The sequence below is a fragment of the Mchenga conophoros genome, linkage group LG4 (genome assembly GCF_057382185.1).
Source record: "Mchenga conophoros isolate Kocher_MC1m ecotype Shallow Benthic linkage group LG4, M_conophoros_male_GT1.1, whole genome shotgun sequence".
NCBI classification, from domain to species: Eukaryota; Metazoa; Chordata; class Actinopteri; order Cichliformes; family Cichlidae; genus Mchenga; species Mchenga conophoros.
The window spans coordinates 26,478,840-26,496,948 of NC_140529.1; the positions used below are offsets into that span (position 1 = coordinate 26,478,840).

General features: G+C 41.4%; 1 protein-coding gene across 4 annotated transcripts in view; it reads left to right on the plus strand.

The window, feature by feature from the left end:
- cyth1a (cytohesin 1a) overlaps window positions 1-6,635 on the plus strand; it is a 41,055-nt gene extending 34,420 nt beyond the window's left edge. For 3 of the 4 annotated variants that reach the window (XM_085271297.1, XM_085271296.1, XM_085271298.1), the window contains exons 10-13: window positions 2,925-3,003; window positions 3,089-3,157; window positions 3,302-3,456; window positions 4,654-6,635. In XM_085271297.1, the coding sequence (XP_085127423.1) occupies window positions 2,925-3,003; window positions 3,089-3,157; window positions 3,302-3,456; window positions 4,654-4,732 (382 nt within the window). In that variant the 3' untranslated portion in view covers window positions 4,733-6,635. The remainder of the gene's footprint in view (window positions 1-2,924; window positions 3,004-3,088; window positions 3,158-3,301; window positions 3,457-4,653) is intronic. The other variant, XM_085271295.1, reaches the window with a different exon arrangement.
- Window positions 6,636-18,109: the final 11,474 nt, after the last annotated feature.

The following is an 18,109-nucleotide window of genomic DNA, read 5'->3' on the forward strand; positions in this document are numbered from 1 at the left end:
AATCACTCCTGGATGCCAATTCTTCATCTTCTGTTTCCTCTGACATATCTCTCTCTGTTGTATAAATTCACAAAAGAATGCATGAATGTATAGAGTGAAGACCTTCAGTCACTGTGAATCTTTACAACAGACTGTACTAAGGGAGTCAGAAATCATCTCTTTCCAATTCCTCCTAAATGGCAGATTTGAGTAAAATAATCAGGGTGGAAGGTCAAAAAATTACCTGATATAATAAGGTGAGAACCCAGTGAGGGATATATTTCATGTAGTGCTTCACAGTAGCTTTCTTAAGTCCACATAGACTAGATCGCCCTCTTGTGGATTGGCTTGATATCAGCAGATGGGAAAGTTTGCTGATGGCGAAAGCTGTGAAGCAGTGCATTGAAGCCTCACTGCGACCAGATTAAAAGGACTGTGGTGGTATATTTCTTTATCATTTAATTTGATTATTTTTGTTTTCTTTTCCTCTTCGTTTGTTTGTTTGTTCCCATGATTTTGGCTGTTGTCTTTCCTCAGGAGGTATGTACACCTGCTCTTCCCCAACGCTAGTCCGTCTCTCAGCTCTCAGGTGCTTTCGGTGGCCTGCCATGCTTTCGTTCTCTTCCTCGTTTATTACATTCATACAGAGTTATTTTGTGTGTAGATTTTTTTTTTTTTTTTTTGTCTCCCCATTGACTCATTTGAACTTCAGATGTTTGTTTGTCTGTTCAGTCTCTCATGGAGCTGGTGGTTTTGTCCATGCTCTTTTATCTTTGTCGGGCAGTCGCCAGGTGCATTTGTCACCCTGTGGACTCGACTCGGGGAGCTACTGCTTTGTGACCACACTACTGAGCAATTTGGCCTTTTTTTTTTTTTTTCTCTCTTTGCACTGTGGTGGTCACTCTCTTTGATCTCCTGTTTTTTGGAAGCTGCATTATACCTTTTTTCCATACAGCGAGCGCAACAAAGGACTTAGCTTTGAAAAATTGATCATGAACCAGTGTACACATTGGAAGCTGTTGTTTGCTCTCTGATTGAATGGAAAGGGAATACTGCACCTTTTCATCAATGCAGCTTTCCTTATCTCCTTGTATAATTCCTACACGTGGATCTGAAGGTTAACGTTGTGGCTCAGGTTGGTGTGGTGCTGGCCTGGCCTGGACCAAGCTGTGGGAAGATGGCATGGACAGAGGAGTGTGCTGAAAGGAGCCAGACGTTGTTTTAATGATAAATTTATATATTGGTGTTAGTGGTGCATGTTTTCTTTAAATTACAAAAAAGGGGGTAACTAAATTCAACTCGGGGTTTGTTAATCATCAATTGCTAATTGACCAGAATGAGAAAAATCATCCTCAAATAAACAACCACCTCTTAACCTCCTCTCGTCCAGCCTCTCACAGTCCCATCTTGCATGGGTGACTCACTCCACTCAGCCCCACTCGGGCCTTGCACCGTCCACACACCTCTCTGCAACAATCTGCTGGGACGTCCCGCCTCGTCCCAGACATTCTTGCACAGGAGGCAGTGAACTCTTTATTTTTCTCAGAGTGACAGGAACTGACACGGCCATCAGACCAATCGCTACTTTTAGCCAACCCAATCAACTTTTAAGCCCGTCAGCTGTGTGATTCTGCCATCGCGTCTGTGGTCTCTGTCGGTCTGCTTTTGTCTTTTTTTCTTTTTTCTTTTTCTTTTTTTTTGCTGTTGCAACATGCTGACGAGTCAAGGTGCGGCGAAGAGCCCTATATCTCCATTTCCGTGTGCCAGTTCAGGCGTGTCGACAGTTTCTGTAGCTACTAAACGTAGACTGAAGTGTTGTGCCTGTCATGATGTCTGTAATATGATGGGATATCATATACAGCGTGTCTGCTGCTATATGATAATACAAGTGTGTTCTACATGTCAATAGAAACATCTTCAAACCCTTGCTTTTGGTAAATGGGTTTCAAAATGCAGCTTTTTACTAACATTGGTGGTGGGAAAACCTAGTCTAGACTTGGCTTAGTAGGCTTATGACTGTCATCGTTAGAAGGACCCCTCCCCAATAACTAAATACTGTTTCTATATAGATGCAAAATTGCTTAACTAAGCCCAAACAGGATATTTAAGATTGAAATGCCTGTGGAGAGACTAAGCATAACTTCAGGCACTGAGCTTCCTGCCTCTCTCTTCGTTGGCATCCTATCCTCCCAGAGTGTGGCTGCCATCTGGTACTGCGATCATGTTTCCCCTCACAGGAAGCAGGGTGACAAAGGGGGTAAGAGTTCAGCTAGAGATCAACAAGAGCAGAGTCAAGTAATGAGCCCCTGCTGCACTTTAAAATGAAGAAGAGAACTTAATCCACAGTCCCTCCTCACTTTCTATGTTCAGCCCTTATATATGGATTTTGCAGCTTTTTAACTGTTGCCCAGTAACATACATGGTTCATCAAGCTTAGTGAATGCAGAGCATATAGATCTGTATGCTCCCTATTGATTCTGGCTCTCTAGCCCTCTGAGTAAAATGGTGTTGAGCCAAGAGAGGAGATGCCAGTTTTTTCAGTCATGTCAAAATATGATTGAAAAGTAGCAAACAGCTTTCAACTCAATCCCCAGATGTAAACTCTGGGTAGTTTTTATATGCATTTATCACCTATAAGGAGTTTCTTTATCATATGAACAGTATATCAGACTGGAAAATAGCAATCAGGCCCATAAATCAACAAATACAAGCAAAATGATAAAATAGTTATTATAGCTACAAGTGGTGTGGTGATGGGGAGCACATGGCATGGACGTGGATTGTGGGGTTCCTTAGGTAAAGGGAGTCCTCTGGAGCCGTCATCTGTCTGTCTGCTCATACATCTGTCTGCCTGTCTGCTGCTTGATACGGTGCTTTGGTGCTCGTTTCTCTTTCCATATCGCTTTCTCTTGCTGAGCATTTCTGATGCTTGCTGTGTGCTCAACAGGGGGACGAGTTAAAACTTGGAAGAGGAGGTGGTTCATTCTCACAGACAACTGTCTGTACTACTTCGAGTACACCACAGTGAGTACAGTTGTTTTTCTGTTAGAGTACCCTCCTTTGCTGTTGTTGCTCCTTCGTGCAGTGCTCTCATTTTATATTTGTGCAGGACAAAGAGCCAAGAGGAATCATCCCACTGGAGAACCTGAGTATCAAGGAGGTGGAGGACAAGAAGCCTGTACGTACAGCTCCCTCTAGTGGTTCATCTGTGGATTACCCACAGTTAGAGACTCAAAATAGCATTTTTAATCAACAGTTATTTTTAAAATAGTTATTTTTGTGGCATTGTCATTTCTAACTTAAATCATCATCACTTCTGTAGAACTGCTTTGAGCTTTTCATACCTGACAGCAAGGACCAGGTGATAAAGGCATGCAAAACTGAGGCTGACGGACGGGTCGTGGAGGGCAACCACACCTTCTACCGCATCTCAGCCCCCACAGCTGAGGAGAAAGAAGATTGGATGAAAAGCATCAAGTAATTTATATGTTTTTAATTACTTTACCTCTTTTGAGGTAGCTTAATTTCAGTGATGGCAGTGAATGTCACCACATGTCAAAACATGAGTTTTTGACTCTTTCTCCCATTAAAGTCAACATTTGATCTCCTGAATGATACATTTTGACAGCTCCGTTTATATAAATAAAGGTTTAGGGTTTTTCCAAGAGTAGTCCTAGTAAGCTGTATAGGCAGAAAACACCCTCACTAACTTCTGATTGAAACTCATTTGTTCTGGAGTCTGCAGTCCTTAAATGTGACAGAAACTGCTCTCTTCAGAAAATAGAAATAAGGGTTTAACACCCAGAGGTGTTAAAGAGTGGAAGAGTGACCCAACCACAGAGTGAGAACAAATCAGTTTTTACCTTTCAGTTGTAAGGTGCCCTGAAATGTACAAAAACACTATTGGTGGATTCAGTGGCGGTCCTAGCCTGTTTGGCTGTAATTAAAATCTGTAACATAATGTATTGTTTGTTACTATTTTTACCAATTCTTCTTGGAGCAACTGTAACCCACATTATTTCCTTAGGGATTAAAAAAGTATTATTCTGATTGTTTCAGGATACATAACCCGCCATTATCCAATGACACATCTGCTTACCTGTATCTTTCGTTTCTCCTCCTCTTGGTTTTAATTTTGCAAATTTAAAAAAAAAAATTTTTCCGATGCCCGTGATGCCGCCCCGGGCAACCGCCCGTGTCGCCCATATCAAAAACCGCTACTGGGTGGATTATTTTCTGCTGATATCTGTGAAAGCCATGCAAAGCAATGAAACGACTTTTAAAGCTGCTAAATCTGAACATATTTGTGTAAAATCTTTGTCCGTTTTTCACATTTCTTTTAATTCTCCCAAAATATTTTGTTTTCAGAGGCACATATTTTTCTAAACAGATTTTGATTTCTTGTCCTCGCTCTTTCAAAAGTACAGAACAGTATATTGAGTCTGATTATGCTGACTAGCTCCTAAATGAATGAATTAAACAGAAGAAGAATTTTGCCTTCCAAATGACTTTAATTAGACTCATCCTAAGAATGTTTTTTTTCCAGACAAAAAAGAGAAAAATTTGACCTTCTTGCACAGCTGAGCCATGTCTAACATTAGTGTTTTATGAGTGCGTCAGTTTGCACATTTTATGAAATTTTGCTGACATTTTTCTCTGCTTCTGCACCCACAGAGCTGCCATCAGCAGGGACCCCTTTTACGAGATGCTGGCAGCCAGGAAGAAGAAGGTGTCATCCATGAAGAGACATTAGGGGCACTCGGCTCTCCGGACGTTGCATTTGACAGAATAAGGGGCGCGGGGTCTGTTTGCCCTTCCTGGGCCATTGCAGAGGTCATGACCAAGGTCTGCCTCTGACTTCCCCAAGGCTTTTCTCTAGGATACACAACAGGTCTGACTTTTGGACTCTGCAGGCCAGAAAACAAAAAACAGGAAAGCATGCTGGGTTTTTAGATAAGAGTCTGGGCTGAGCGCCTCCTCTAACCTCCTGTCTGAATGTGTTGCTTTCTCTCTCAGCTTTTATATGTGCTCTGTCTATGAGACCGGAAGGGAGTGTTACTGTGCAACTCAGAGTCCCTTTTGAAGACACGTTAAAACAACACAGTTCTCATATACACTGCATACATACGCAACATCACAACAAGCATACTTTCATGGAGTCCTCCCCCGTCGCACACATTGTTTTAACTCAGCAGGTCTGACCGAGTGTGGCACCCCAACCAGAATATTCCTCACTGTGTGGAAGAAAAGCAAAGATCTTTTCTGACGTGCTTTAATATGTTTTGGTAATACGTGTCTATTTTTACAGCTTTTACTGTCAAGTCCTCTCGAGCCTTTTGTTGTTTGCTTTTGTAGAATAAAATGTTCAGATAGAAGCTGTAAAGGGGCTGCTATGAGAGGGAGGGAGGGTTATAATTTGCCAACTGTTAGTGATTTTTTTTTCTTTTTTTAATAGAAAAAAGAAAACAAACTTTTTTTTTTTTTTTTTTTTAAAGGAGAAAAAAAAGTTGCCACTCAGGAGATTGCTACCATGTTCAGAGACTTTACAGGGTGGGTTGACTTGGATCATGTAAACAACTCAAGAGATGCATTCAAAGGCACGACGGAGGCCCGGGCTGAGCTGTGTTTGTATGTGAAACTGCAGAGAAGGCGTCTGCTTGTCTGGGAGGGGATGCATCCCGGGGATTATGGGCCTGTCTATCGCTTTGGGCTTTTGAGGTCTGAGGATTTGGGGGGGGGGGGAGAAGCAAAAAGTCGGCCCATTTTTTTCCCCCCTCGTTGTCTCATTTCGACTCTAAAACCAAATCATTATATTCCCGTATCATGCAAAAGTCATTGAAATGTCAGAAAACTTACTTTACTGCTGCACAGTGCCTGGTGCCCTAGATGAAATGTGATGAGAAATGCTGCTGGTTAGCAAAAGTAATTTAGATATATATTTTTCTTCCTTTGTTCCACTCATCCCACCTGTCACGCTTCTTTAGAGGTTTGCTTTTACTGTTATAATTAAACAACATTTTCAGCACAGCCTCATTCATCGTTATGTTTAAGACACACTGTAGTTTATGAATATTGCTTTAAAGGAGCAGAAATAAAAGTTTGTATTATAGAAACAATCTGATCCTTGTCTTAGTCCCTGTCTCAGGATCCAGTGTGCCAGGTGAAACAATACTGAAGAATGTACTGTGGTGAACCAAAATATATATATATATATGGAGAGAGAGAGGGCAGAATGGCTGATTAGCGAGGCACCAAAAAAGCAAAAACTAGTTTTGAGGGTACAGTTAAACAAATAGGGTCTGATTTGTACACCAAGCCATCGTCTCGACTGCTCCACAGTTGTCTCTCATCTCATCTGTGCCTGCTGTCCCTAATCCCACCCCCAGCCGTCCTGTTTCCTGGTCTCCTCCTCTCCTCTCTGCTCTTCCCAGCGCACTACTCCTAGAGGATTAAGCAAAAATGCAAAACAATCATAATTCTAGACAGTATTGGTTTATTTATCAAAGTTGTACATATTTAAATGTATAGTGGGTATTGTGTTTCTAATTTTGTTTATTTGTTTTGCCATTTTCCTTTGGCACTCTGTTAGAATGACTGAGTTAAGGTTTCTATCAATGCCATTTAACCAAGCTGTAATAAAGACCGAATTGTCACAATGCTGACTGTTGTATTCTGTTTCGTTTAAATAGAGCACTGAAGCATATCATAGTTTTAACATGACACCACCAGGTGGCAGTATGTGATAAGGATCACTGGCCATTGTGCTGCAAAGACAGGCGCGCTATTTTTTCCGTTGCAAATGGTTTATTGTGCACTTTTATGCTGCTAATTAATGCACTTTCCCCAAATCGATGGCTAAATCAAATTATGGTTTAAATGTTGCCAGTCAGCCACATATATGGCTGTGACTATAACTTCCACTTGAGGGCAGCCTTGAATTTGAATCATGCCCTCTGTGTCCTGAACGAACACACAAGTCCCAAAGAACATTTGCCCTTATAAAATCCACCCTCCCCTTCTGTTACTGTTTAAAACCAGGCCTTATTTACCCTTATAACATTTCATATCTTTTCACGGGCTTGATTTCAAAGTATTTATGGCAGAAATGTCAGGACAGCAGGGAAAGGTCGATATTCACAAGTGAATATGTATCATATTAAGTGATGCCTGGAAAGGCAAATCAATAGAAATGACTTTCTCAATGGAGCAGGCATGCAGGAACCAGCAGGATGTAACTGTTGGGATGCAGTGCAAAGGGAGAACATCTGGGGTCACAAAGGCTAAGATGCAGCTGGATTTGTGTTCCATTTTGATGCCGTGTGTCATAGTGTCATGGGAAAGAACTGGCTGAAAAGTGATTGTTTCTTATTATTAATGACTTTGTAAAGCAGTAAATGATAGGAAGCAAAAAAAAGTCACAATCCTGCTGCTTCTGTGGGGGGAAAAAAACACCATCTTTGATGAATGGTCTGCATATTTCTTCCCTATTCTTTCCATCATGTTCAGCAGTCCATGTGTAATTTCACACAAGACCCTTCAAAGTAGTTTGGGTAAACATTTCAGCTGCAAAAACACAAGTTAAACAAATCAATCCCATCTAAATATTTGCAGGAAATGCTAAATTGTCCTCGCGCATACGAGCTGTTTCTGAGTACATGGATTGATAAAGTTACATATTGTTTCTTCTCGGGCTTTAATTAATGTAGATAGTCGAAATGTTTTAAAGTTGAAACGTGTTTATCTGAACTGAAAACACAAAAAACCCTCAAAAAACAGAAGTTCTGTGATCTGTGGAAGATTAAAACCTTGTTGCTTTTTTTTCCTTTCAAACAAGCGATGTCTAAAATCAAGGCTAAATAAAACTCTGCTTATTTGTTTGATATTTTCCTCTGGGCCATTGCCTGCAGTGTTTTGTGAAAACATGGGTACAAATTATGCAACAATTTGTTCCAGATGTGCACTGAAGACAAAGACAAGAGATTTGTAGCCCTGAATTCCTGCGTTGCATCAATGCATTCTGTTATTAAGTGCATTACTGTATAATCAAAGTGGTTGGTAAATGGCCCCCGATCATCTTTGCATAGCCGCATTCAAGTAATATTTTGCACCCGTGCTGTGAAACAGGGTGATTTTTGAGAATTGCAGAGCAAGAGCGAGGAGGTGATCGTGACTGATGGGAAATGAGAGGCACGCTGCCACTGAAAGAACAAAAAAAAGTGAAAAACTGAACGTGTGGTGGTTGCGAAGCGGCGGCAGAAGCAGGGAAGTCTTTGTTTTTTTGTTTTTTTTACATTTCTGCACTCTTCTTCGCTTCTCGCATGTCTCACTCGACGTTGGAGTGTGCGTGACAAAGGGAAAGGTGATATTTTCTTCATTAGGAGTGGAGAAAGGAGTGGACGGGCTGTACTGAAAGAAGATCCCGGGAACAAACTGTATTCACAAATATTATTCAAAGCCAAATATTCTTAAAAAAAAAAACAAAGGCACGGTATAAATGGCATAGCTCAGTATGACATAGCCGACCTTTGTGCGCTGAAACACACACCACTCGGCTGTGCTGTCACTTTAGGCTTGCTTGGTGGATTCACTTCTCTGTGGTTAAGCTGAGGAAGGAGGGGGAAGGTCTGGGCCTACTGCAGCTCTTATAGGCCAGGGAGAAGGATCCTCCGTCTTCTCAAGTAAGTGGAGACATGTGAGACCAGTAAGGCTCCAATTAGGCCCAGACTATTTCCCAGAAGCACTGGAATCCTCCCCCTGCCTCTCAGCCCACCTCTGTGGGAGAAGGGTGCACCCCACGGTGTCCAGACCTGACCTCAGCTGGCATGAAATGGGCTTTCTCTCGTAGTGGTTCATGCAAGCAAAGAATGTTACACATAGAAAGGCATGCGCATACAAACACTGTGACATGCAAAGAGAGATGCAACACAGCATTGTGGATGTTTTCACCCAAACCCATCCACAGCTGCACAGCATTTGCTCTGACTGCTCTCTTGGGCCTCGGGTTTGCATAAAATTACCAAGTCAACCCAAAACAGGAGTGTGTTGTTTGTCTGGGATTTTTTAAGCTGATCTAGTAAGTCTAAAAGTCATCATTCATGTTAAGCAGCATTGCTCTTCTACAATGGGAAGAACCTGATCTCAAATGGCTAAAAAGAAAAAAAAGAATCATGCTTGAGCAAACACAAATACACACAGAGACAAAGCACGACACACAGACAGGCTGGAGCCGTTTGCAGGTGGCAATTAAGCATGTTTTCAAATGCAGGATTGTGCAGCGTTCAAGGTGCATGTACACTTTAGGTGCTGTGCTGACACATGTGTCGGTGGTTTACTGGAAGAAAAGATCCCGCTCAGATCACTTTAGCAATCTCTCTGGTAAAGGACAATGAATATAACCTCAGGGCAGGATTTCTGAGAAAGGGAGTTAAAAGGAAGAGACAACAAAGACAAGACTCCCCCCCCCCACACAACCCCCCCCCCCCCTCACACACACACACACACACCCTCAACTGTCTCTCCCCTTACATCTCACTCTGCCTGACATACCCCTATAACTATGCAAACAGCATATTTACTGTGCAGTGAGTTGTGCATAAGCTAGCTGTTGGGAGCCCTGTTTAAAACTGTGATGGTCAACAGCAGGAAAACATAGCTTGCATGGAACAAAAAGTTCACTTCATCTCCTTTCAAAGTGTTTGTGCGTGTGTTTTTTATCTCAAGCATGCAATTGTGTACGTTTGAAAAGTTTCCTGCACAAAAAAATCTCAGAAAACGTCTAATTAACACCAACTGAAGGAGATCTGTGTTCCAGCTTTTATTTAAGATACGTGACAAAAAACCTTTCTGATAAAATCAAAACAGCAGACATGTTCGCTTAAAAACCCTCTTCTTTCCTAACAGTTGCTTACTTTCCCTGAACAATATAGTTTTTCCCATACATTTTGAGGACGTCCTCTTTATCGCTGACATAGTGACCCAGTTGTGAGAGCTTGGAGGAAATAAAAAGTGCTCACAAACAGGTTCCTCTTAACAATCAACAAGGTGACAATGTCTACTGGTAGATTTATGATTTAGTTGTAAAGATCACTAAAGGATGCGTAACTGATTAGTACCTGTAAGGAAAGTATGCTGATTGCAGTTACCGGCATTGTAGCTGAGAAATGAGACAGCCACTTGTCTGTACACACAGTTGTGATATAGTGGAGTAATTGAGGTTACACTCCTTCTGTTCGTGTCATAACAAAAACTTCTCTGACTTCTGTTTTGGTAACGAGTTCATCTACATGTGAATTCTTTCCTTTGTAACTGGTAGCTCTGGATATAATTATACAGAGCGTTAAAGTGAACGCAAAACCTGCGCTGGGGCCATTTTTTTCCATTTCAGCTCTGCGCTGGGGTTTGCTGCTCTCCTCGCCTGACGGTTTATAGAGCAGACTCTTGTCAAAGGGCTTGGCCTTTGCATCAGTGGGCTTTCTGCAGCGTATCACAGCCATTCAGCATCCTTTAGTGTTCAAGCACGGACTAATGGTTGTGACTGTTTCGTTTCTTTTTTTTTTCTTGAAAGCTTTCATATTTTCACATAAACTGAAACAGAAAGCAGAGGTGAGCAGCAAAGCCGCATCAGAGACTCAACACGACAGTGGGCTTAGCGTGGGCTAACGATTCTTGTGTGACGGAGGGGTCGGTTTTAATTTTGTGATTGACTTTTTTGAGTGCAAACTTTCATATATGCTTCCAGAGCAAAACAGAGAGCAGAGGAGAGCAGCAAAGCAGCGTTAGCAACTCTCTGCATAAAGTTTTACTCAGTATGAGTTAACAATGGTGGCATGGGCTCATGGTTGAAATTGGATTGCTGTTATTATTATTATCCATGCACCAAGCAGTTTGTTACCCACCTGGAAACATTCACATCAGCAGCCAGTTTAGAATCGCCAGTTAACCTAACATGCATGTATTTGGACTGTACCCATAGAGCAGGGCATCTAACATGCTGACGCTCAGAGGCTCTCATTCTGGAGTATCCTTGGGCGACGCACAGAACTATGAGTTGACCCCGGTGCATATATCAGAGTGCAAATGTTAACCAGTGCTAAGAGTGGTGCTTTGAGTGCTCAGCTGAGTAGGAGTAGAACTTGCTAACACACAGCAATGGAGTAATGGAGAGGAGGAAAAAAAGACAGAAGGTTGTTTGTTTCAGTGGGAAAACAGGAATTTATGAATTTTTCTGCACATTCATTGAGCTGTGGGTGGATCTAATTCTGGGAAACTGAATATTTGTGTGAGTAAGTATGTGCGTGCACCGAGAAAGAGAAGCACATTGTTTTTCTTCCCTACGAGTTTCGCGTGGTTTAATCTCACGTCCAAATGAAATGTCCTGTAGATTACCTCATGTCGATTGAAGCGTATTGTATAATTTGCAGCCTCAGGACTTCGAAGAACCTGAGATTAGAACTTCAGGAAACTGGGATAAGCTGGAGTAATTTCTGGAACCGCCAGATTGTTTGTTTACATGCAAGCGTATGTTTTGGAACAGGCTGTACCTTCCTTCCAAGATTTTTAGTTAAGAACAGGAAAATGAGGGGAAAGGAGGCGGTGGTTTGGAACAAGTCCAGAAGAATTTCCTGTCTATAGGGAGTGCCCGACTAGAAGAGGACAAAAGGAAATGCCTTGCAGAAAGAGAACGGGAAAGGTCTGGCAGTTGCAAAGCACTTTTCTGAACTCTAACTCAGGGCCGGTTAACACTTGTTCTTTTTTGTGATTAATGTCTTTGCTAATGAGTCAAATGTTGCTGTATTTTAGGCACGGAGCCAGCGTAAAAAGTCCTTCTTTGTAAAATAATTAATCACAAAACATATCTGAAATACGCAGGAAAGGCCATGCAGACAGGGCCTCCCTCTGTTAGGGCCTCTTGGAAACACTGAGCTGCTGTTTTCGGAGGCCGCAAACCTCAAAGTGTAGGAGTTGCATTTCTCTGATGCAGGGCAGCAAAAAACAGGATTATCGAGAAAACAGAACTGCAAAAGGAGAAGAAATGCATCTGTCCTGAGCTGTTGATTTATGACACACAAGGAAACAAACACTAGCAGATGATGATGGAAAAGATGAAAGAACGTTCCTCTAACACTAAAAGAGAGTCAGACAGAAACACACCTGCGCTAGGAACAATAGGCTCCATTCAATCCAGCGAATGACATTTAGTCCATTTATAGTCTCATGATATGACTTCATTGTATCCGCGGAGATCACGTGCAAGGTCAATGAGGTCTCACAGACATACGGAAATGTTTACAGATACAGAGAATAGTTGCGATCAAAGCTTTCCCGCGTGTGACTGATATATCCCGAGACGTATTCTCACATATCTGAGTCGGATCTTTTAGATTGTCCAGAATGATGTCAGTAAATGCAAAATCCTCATTTGAGATGAGGTTGATCTACAGTTTGAGAATATCTTCCAGGTTAACCCCCTCTGATCCACTGAAATGTCCCTGTCCTGTCCCTAGTCCGTATCACAAGGCTCCATCAGCACTTTTATCTCAACAGTAACCGCAAAACCTGTGTGTGAGCGTTGCACATATACACAATAAATCCTTCCGGAAATATCGCGCTTACTGGCAAAGCATGGGATCAAATTACTACTACTGCGTTATAGAGGAAGTTTGCGTTTCTGTGTTTGCATGTTGGTGCATTTGGATGAGCCCTACATCATTCTAGCATCTGCATATAATAAATGTCTGCATGCACGTATGTGTGTGTTCCTCGCAACACAAGGGCGATCATGCGTGTTTTGGCAGCACGTCCCCTCAGTTGAGTGCATTTAAACAAGGTGTTCTCGGTTAACAGTATCCCTCAGCAAACCTGCTATTATGGCGCAGACAGATTTATTACCAGCTGCCTGAATGACATCAGCCAGCTATTTCTGGGATTTGTGGGAATCAAAGTCCATTTTGAAGATCCCGATTATGTCATTAGCTCCCTCTGTCCCCAAGCATTCGATACTGATAAAAGAATGGTGGCGGCAGAGGCAGATGAGCCAAGATAGGCGGACAGCGTCACATCAATCATATTATCTGCACCGATCTGAATGTTTTGAGGCAACCCATCACATCTGGACACCGGCCATTTCAAGGAACGCGCCACGTGTGCATTCTTCAGAGACAGCTCATGGTCTGTGCACGGTTGTATGCCCTAACATACTTATGCAGTGATCAAGGAGGTGCAGATTGTGAAACCCAATGTGATGTTTTTGTTTTGTTTTTTTTTCAGGTTGTGTATTAGCTGTGCATCACTCATGCATTAAGTTATCTGAATGAAATCAGTGGAAAACACAGATATTCTCCCGCAGCTGAGAGCTGGATGATTTATACGACTCAATATGTTGCCACCGCCTGACTTAACATAATGACAAAAACTGATATCTAAAAACCCAAATTTTTCATTTCATGGTGTGGTTGTGTGCCAGACTTTTAGGCCACTAAAAAGAAAAGTGCTCTTGTTACACTCTGGTTTTTAGATGGATTAAGCAAACAAAATAGAATGGGTTCATTAGTGAACTTTACAGGCATTGGTACACAGAGTTTGTTACTTTTGGACAGAGCCAGGAATTTCATTATGTAGCCGCATATTCAGGGCCTGCTACGCAAACTAAGTCCTGGCCAGAAATAAATAAGGATATTTCCCAAAATATTGAAACTATTCTTTAACAATAAATGCATTTTAGTTGCATTAGATTCGGCATGTTTGGCCTGTTATTGTTTGAAGTGAAGAATGGGATGTACTGGTATGGATCAGTTGTGAGAAAGCTTCACTTGTACCTACAAAAAACATCCAACCCGAAGCCACTTTCTGTGGAAAATTATGTGGATCTAGGCGACAACTCTTGATGCCATTTGTTCCTTTTCTTTCCCTTTCCTCCTTAATTTTGACAGTAATCAGAGTGAATGAATCACACAATCGCAGAGCCAACTCTTCCTGAATCAATTTTCGCTTATTATGCACGTCAGTGTCAGAAAAAGCCACTAATCCCAGGGGGTCTAAGATTTGTATGACTTATATGATTTAAAGATGTCAGGAATCTTGTAGGAGCTCCATCCTTACTGGAAATTTTCTAAAATGACTATTTGCATATTTCAGATTGAACTGATCAAAACAGCACTCCTCCCTTTGTCTCATGATGATGGCAAATATGAAAACAAACCCGCGTCTGGAAAAATGATCTCAAGGCCAACAGTGAACATGCAAATGCAAGTATATTCCACTTCCACTTCCTCATCTAGAAGGAAGAAGAATAATTGGCATTTATACAGAAATGGACCATAGTGTGTTGTAATGTAAATATTGCAACACTGCTTGGACTGGATAAGTTTGCTGGTCGTTTGCTTGCAGTCGTTAATCGAAAATAATTTATTCATGAAGCTTTCCCAGCAATTTAATAAGCCTAACATTAACACTTTGTCCAGAGATAATAATCTATGCACTGGGTGCATAACATGATTAAAGAGTTGTGTTTATCTCCCATGGTAGTGCTGTCAAACATTGCAATGATAGTTTTAGTGTGAAGAGTAAATTAATAGCGCTACGTTCTGCTTTTAGCCCTTCCCAGAAGGCAGCTATGACATTCATAAATAGACACCATGTGATACTAAGCGAGGAATGCTGCCTGTGCCAAAACGTGACACCCAATGTCAGTGCCAGCTTTCACAACTTTACAGATCATCAAGTGGGAATCAACCATTTATAAAAAAAAAACCTGCACGTTTAATCACCCGTGCACAGAGAAATACAGTCAACTATGTGGCAGTATGCATATTCAATAAAAGAGAAAAAAATCTGCACAGTCTGATTGTCTGTGAGCTTTGAATGGAGGGTGTGTTTTCGGTTTTGGAATTTTATTTTGAATTTCTTTCTTTTTCCTGAAAAAAAACGTTTTACTTCTCATGTAGTGTCGTCAGTTCTCATTAATAGGAAAGAGTAAATATTAATAAGAAAGCACTCGTCTCTGTCAAAATACAGGAACACATCTGCAACAGAAGAGTTGCGCAATCAGAGTGATGAATGGTATTCGTAGTGCGCATGAACAGAATATTCCCAAGTATTTCCCGGACTAACCTCGTATGTCGTGAAAGACAACTCCACAATGGTTACAGTAAACACAAAATACATGGATATGTTTTCATCAACATATACAAGGACATATAAATTTGAAGAAGAAGAAGAAGAAGAAGCAGAAGAGTAGCTTGTGAAAAACAGTGTTGCCATCTGGGTTTTTGTGGCATTCTCAGCTGCGGTGGTCATGCATAAGACTTCCCATAATTTACAGAAGCACAAAGACCGACATTGATAGCGACACTGTAAGAAAGACACTGAAAAAGTTACCAGGAAATCATTACTGAATGATTGGTAATAACACAGAAGTTGCCCTGCCCAATCAAAAAAAGGAAGTTTTACAGTAATTTAGTTCCAAATGGCGGTAAGTGGACAAATAGAAACAGGGGAAATAGGCAGGTAGAGACACAAAGTGCCATTGTTCATTCATTATAAAGACTAGCACATTTTAGACTGACAGGCATACCAGGAATCTACCAGATTACCTTAGTTCATCAGTGTCTAGCAGTTCTACGGGAACTTTTGAGATTTCCTTTTACAGTCCTTCCTTTCGTGAAATACAATGTCTGTGTAAGTTAGCGCATTAGGAAATAACGATTTTATTCTGGCTCTTCTGTGCATAATAGGATTTTAAAAGGAAAAAACAAAAGAAAAACGCTGTTACCAGTATTGTTGACTCAACTGGAATTCAGGATCAGTGCATTCAGCTGTGCAAACACAAAAAGAAAAAAAGAAAAGCAACTCCAAAATATTTTGTTGAATAATATTTTTTTGCTTTTCGCCGCCCTTTCCAGTTGATAGGTCTGCTATTTTGCCCTCATACCCAGTGGGTTTACGGGAACCACGAGCTAGGGTAAATTTCCGAGTCAGTCTGGGAAAACCTAAACAGCTGTCTCTTTTTTTCTCCCTAACCAGTGGTTTATAGCTAAAAGCTAGCATCCGCTGCCATGTGATGCCTTGTCTAATCCGCTTAGAACTAATTCTAAGAAGAACTACACAGAAAATTTGGTTGTTGTCGATGTATTTGTTTGTCAGTAGCTCATGCATTCGAACCTTTAAATATGAACAAATGCTCATTTTTGGTGTAGTATTTTCATTCGCTAAGACTACTATAAATATACGCCAGGGAATGGCACACACACATGCACACACACACTTAGCCTAAAAAACCAAATGTGTCATTGCCAAACCTTCCAGCCACAGATGTTTAACCGGAGTCCCACAGTGTGCTACAGCAACAGGGAAGAAAGCTGCCTCAGCTACAGGTCACTTGGTTCGCCTGCCACCTTGACTGACAAATGTATGCACAGCCTCAGTTTATTGTAATCGACCTGTAAAATTACAGTACACACATTAAACAGCCAAGTCAGCATCCCATGATAGTGTGCATAATTGTTCCTGTTGAGCACTGGGAAGGCAGGTTCTTTTTCCCAGCTTCAGTCAGCTTACTAGTTCATTTTTGTTCCAGTCATTCCTAGTATGGACCCTGGGGAGCCTTTGAATACCAAATTAATACTTTACATTGATGACACCATAGTTTTTCTGGAAACAAGCACGCTGTTACAGGGCTATCCTAGTGATCCTCTCCCATCCTGCTTGCCTGTATTAGACAGCACCTGACTCACCTCTGTGGACACAGCTGGTCTTTAACAAAGGCCATCAGGCACTCTGGCGTCACTCTATTTCCCTCAAGCTCCCCCTCTTGTCCTGAAGTTTGTTAAAAAAAACAGAAAAAAAATTGGGTTTTTCTCTCTTTATTTCTATGGATTCCAGTTTGTGTTGAGAAATGTCAAATTCCTGTACGATTCCATGGCCCTGCCTAATAGATCTCAGCATTAATGAGTAAGCTGTATACAGATCCTGACATGAAAAAACAGCCTGGGGTTAATCTACAGCAGAACAACCAGCTGAAGCTGATGGTCATAGCTGAGTCAACAGGGAACAAGATGAGGTGGACAGTGTGAGCACTCTATCAGTCACAATTTACCAAAGATAGGCATTTCCACAACTGAACAACTGACTTCTGATGAATTTTTTAAAAAAGTCCTTGTTTAACAGTTCTACAAACTGGCTTATAACACCCATTCAAAGTGTCTCTAAAAACATATTTTAAACATTTATTTTATAATCTGCCTTTACACCCGTTTTTATTCATGTGTACCCACCAAAAAGGGGGCAAATAAACAATTGCAAAGGCACTTTTTCAGCTGAAAAACAGCAGCACAGTCTCTGTAGAGAAGCAAAATGGAAACTGGTATTAATACGTGTATAAAGAGCTTAACATAGGACTTAAACTGCTCTATTTGATGTCCAATATTATACAAACTATGCAGGTGTAGCTTCAAGACATAATAAATACCTTACAAATGATCACCGCGTCACATTAAAGCATATCAAGGTTTATAAGAGAGCGCTCAAATATCTCAGGGCGCTCATTAAAAGTGCACAAACGCAAACGGGAAAACTGTTAAACCATCTGACGACAAGAAGTAAACAATAACCCGCTGCCCTTGGAAACCAGCTGTTGCCGGTTGAGAAATAAAATCAAGTTTGCCAAAATCTGTCGCCCTCTATGGGAAGGCAGCGATGAGCATTCAACCCTCTGTTACTATGAATTTCTCAGAAACCGATTGCACAAAGCGTCGCAGCTGAATCATTACCTCACGCTAATCACTAAAAGAGGAACTTTTAATAGGAAAAAAATGACTACATAGCCAAATATAGATTTATGGTCGGCGTCAATAAGCATCGAGGCTCGAAATCTACAATGAAGTTAAAAGTTTTGTGTGAACAAAAACACAAAGGTGCAGGAGGACTGCTTGGAACTCCTCACTAACTTCATTTGGAGGAACAGCAGCGGGGGGAGGGGGGCAGTGCGCTTCTCATAGCAGGAATCCTTTAAAAAAAATAAACACACGCTTCCTGTCAATCTGCCAGGAGAGCAGCTTTACTGGAAGTGAGGGGGCGGGGTCTGAAGACTCAGCCTCGTCTGTATAAAAAGGTTCACCGCTCTCTGAGAGGCGCA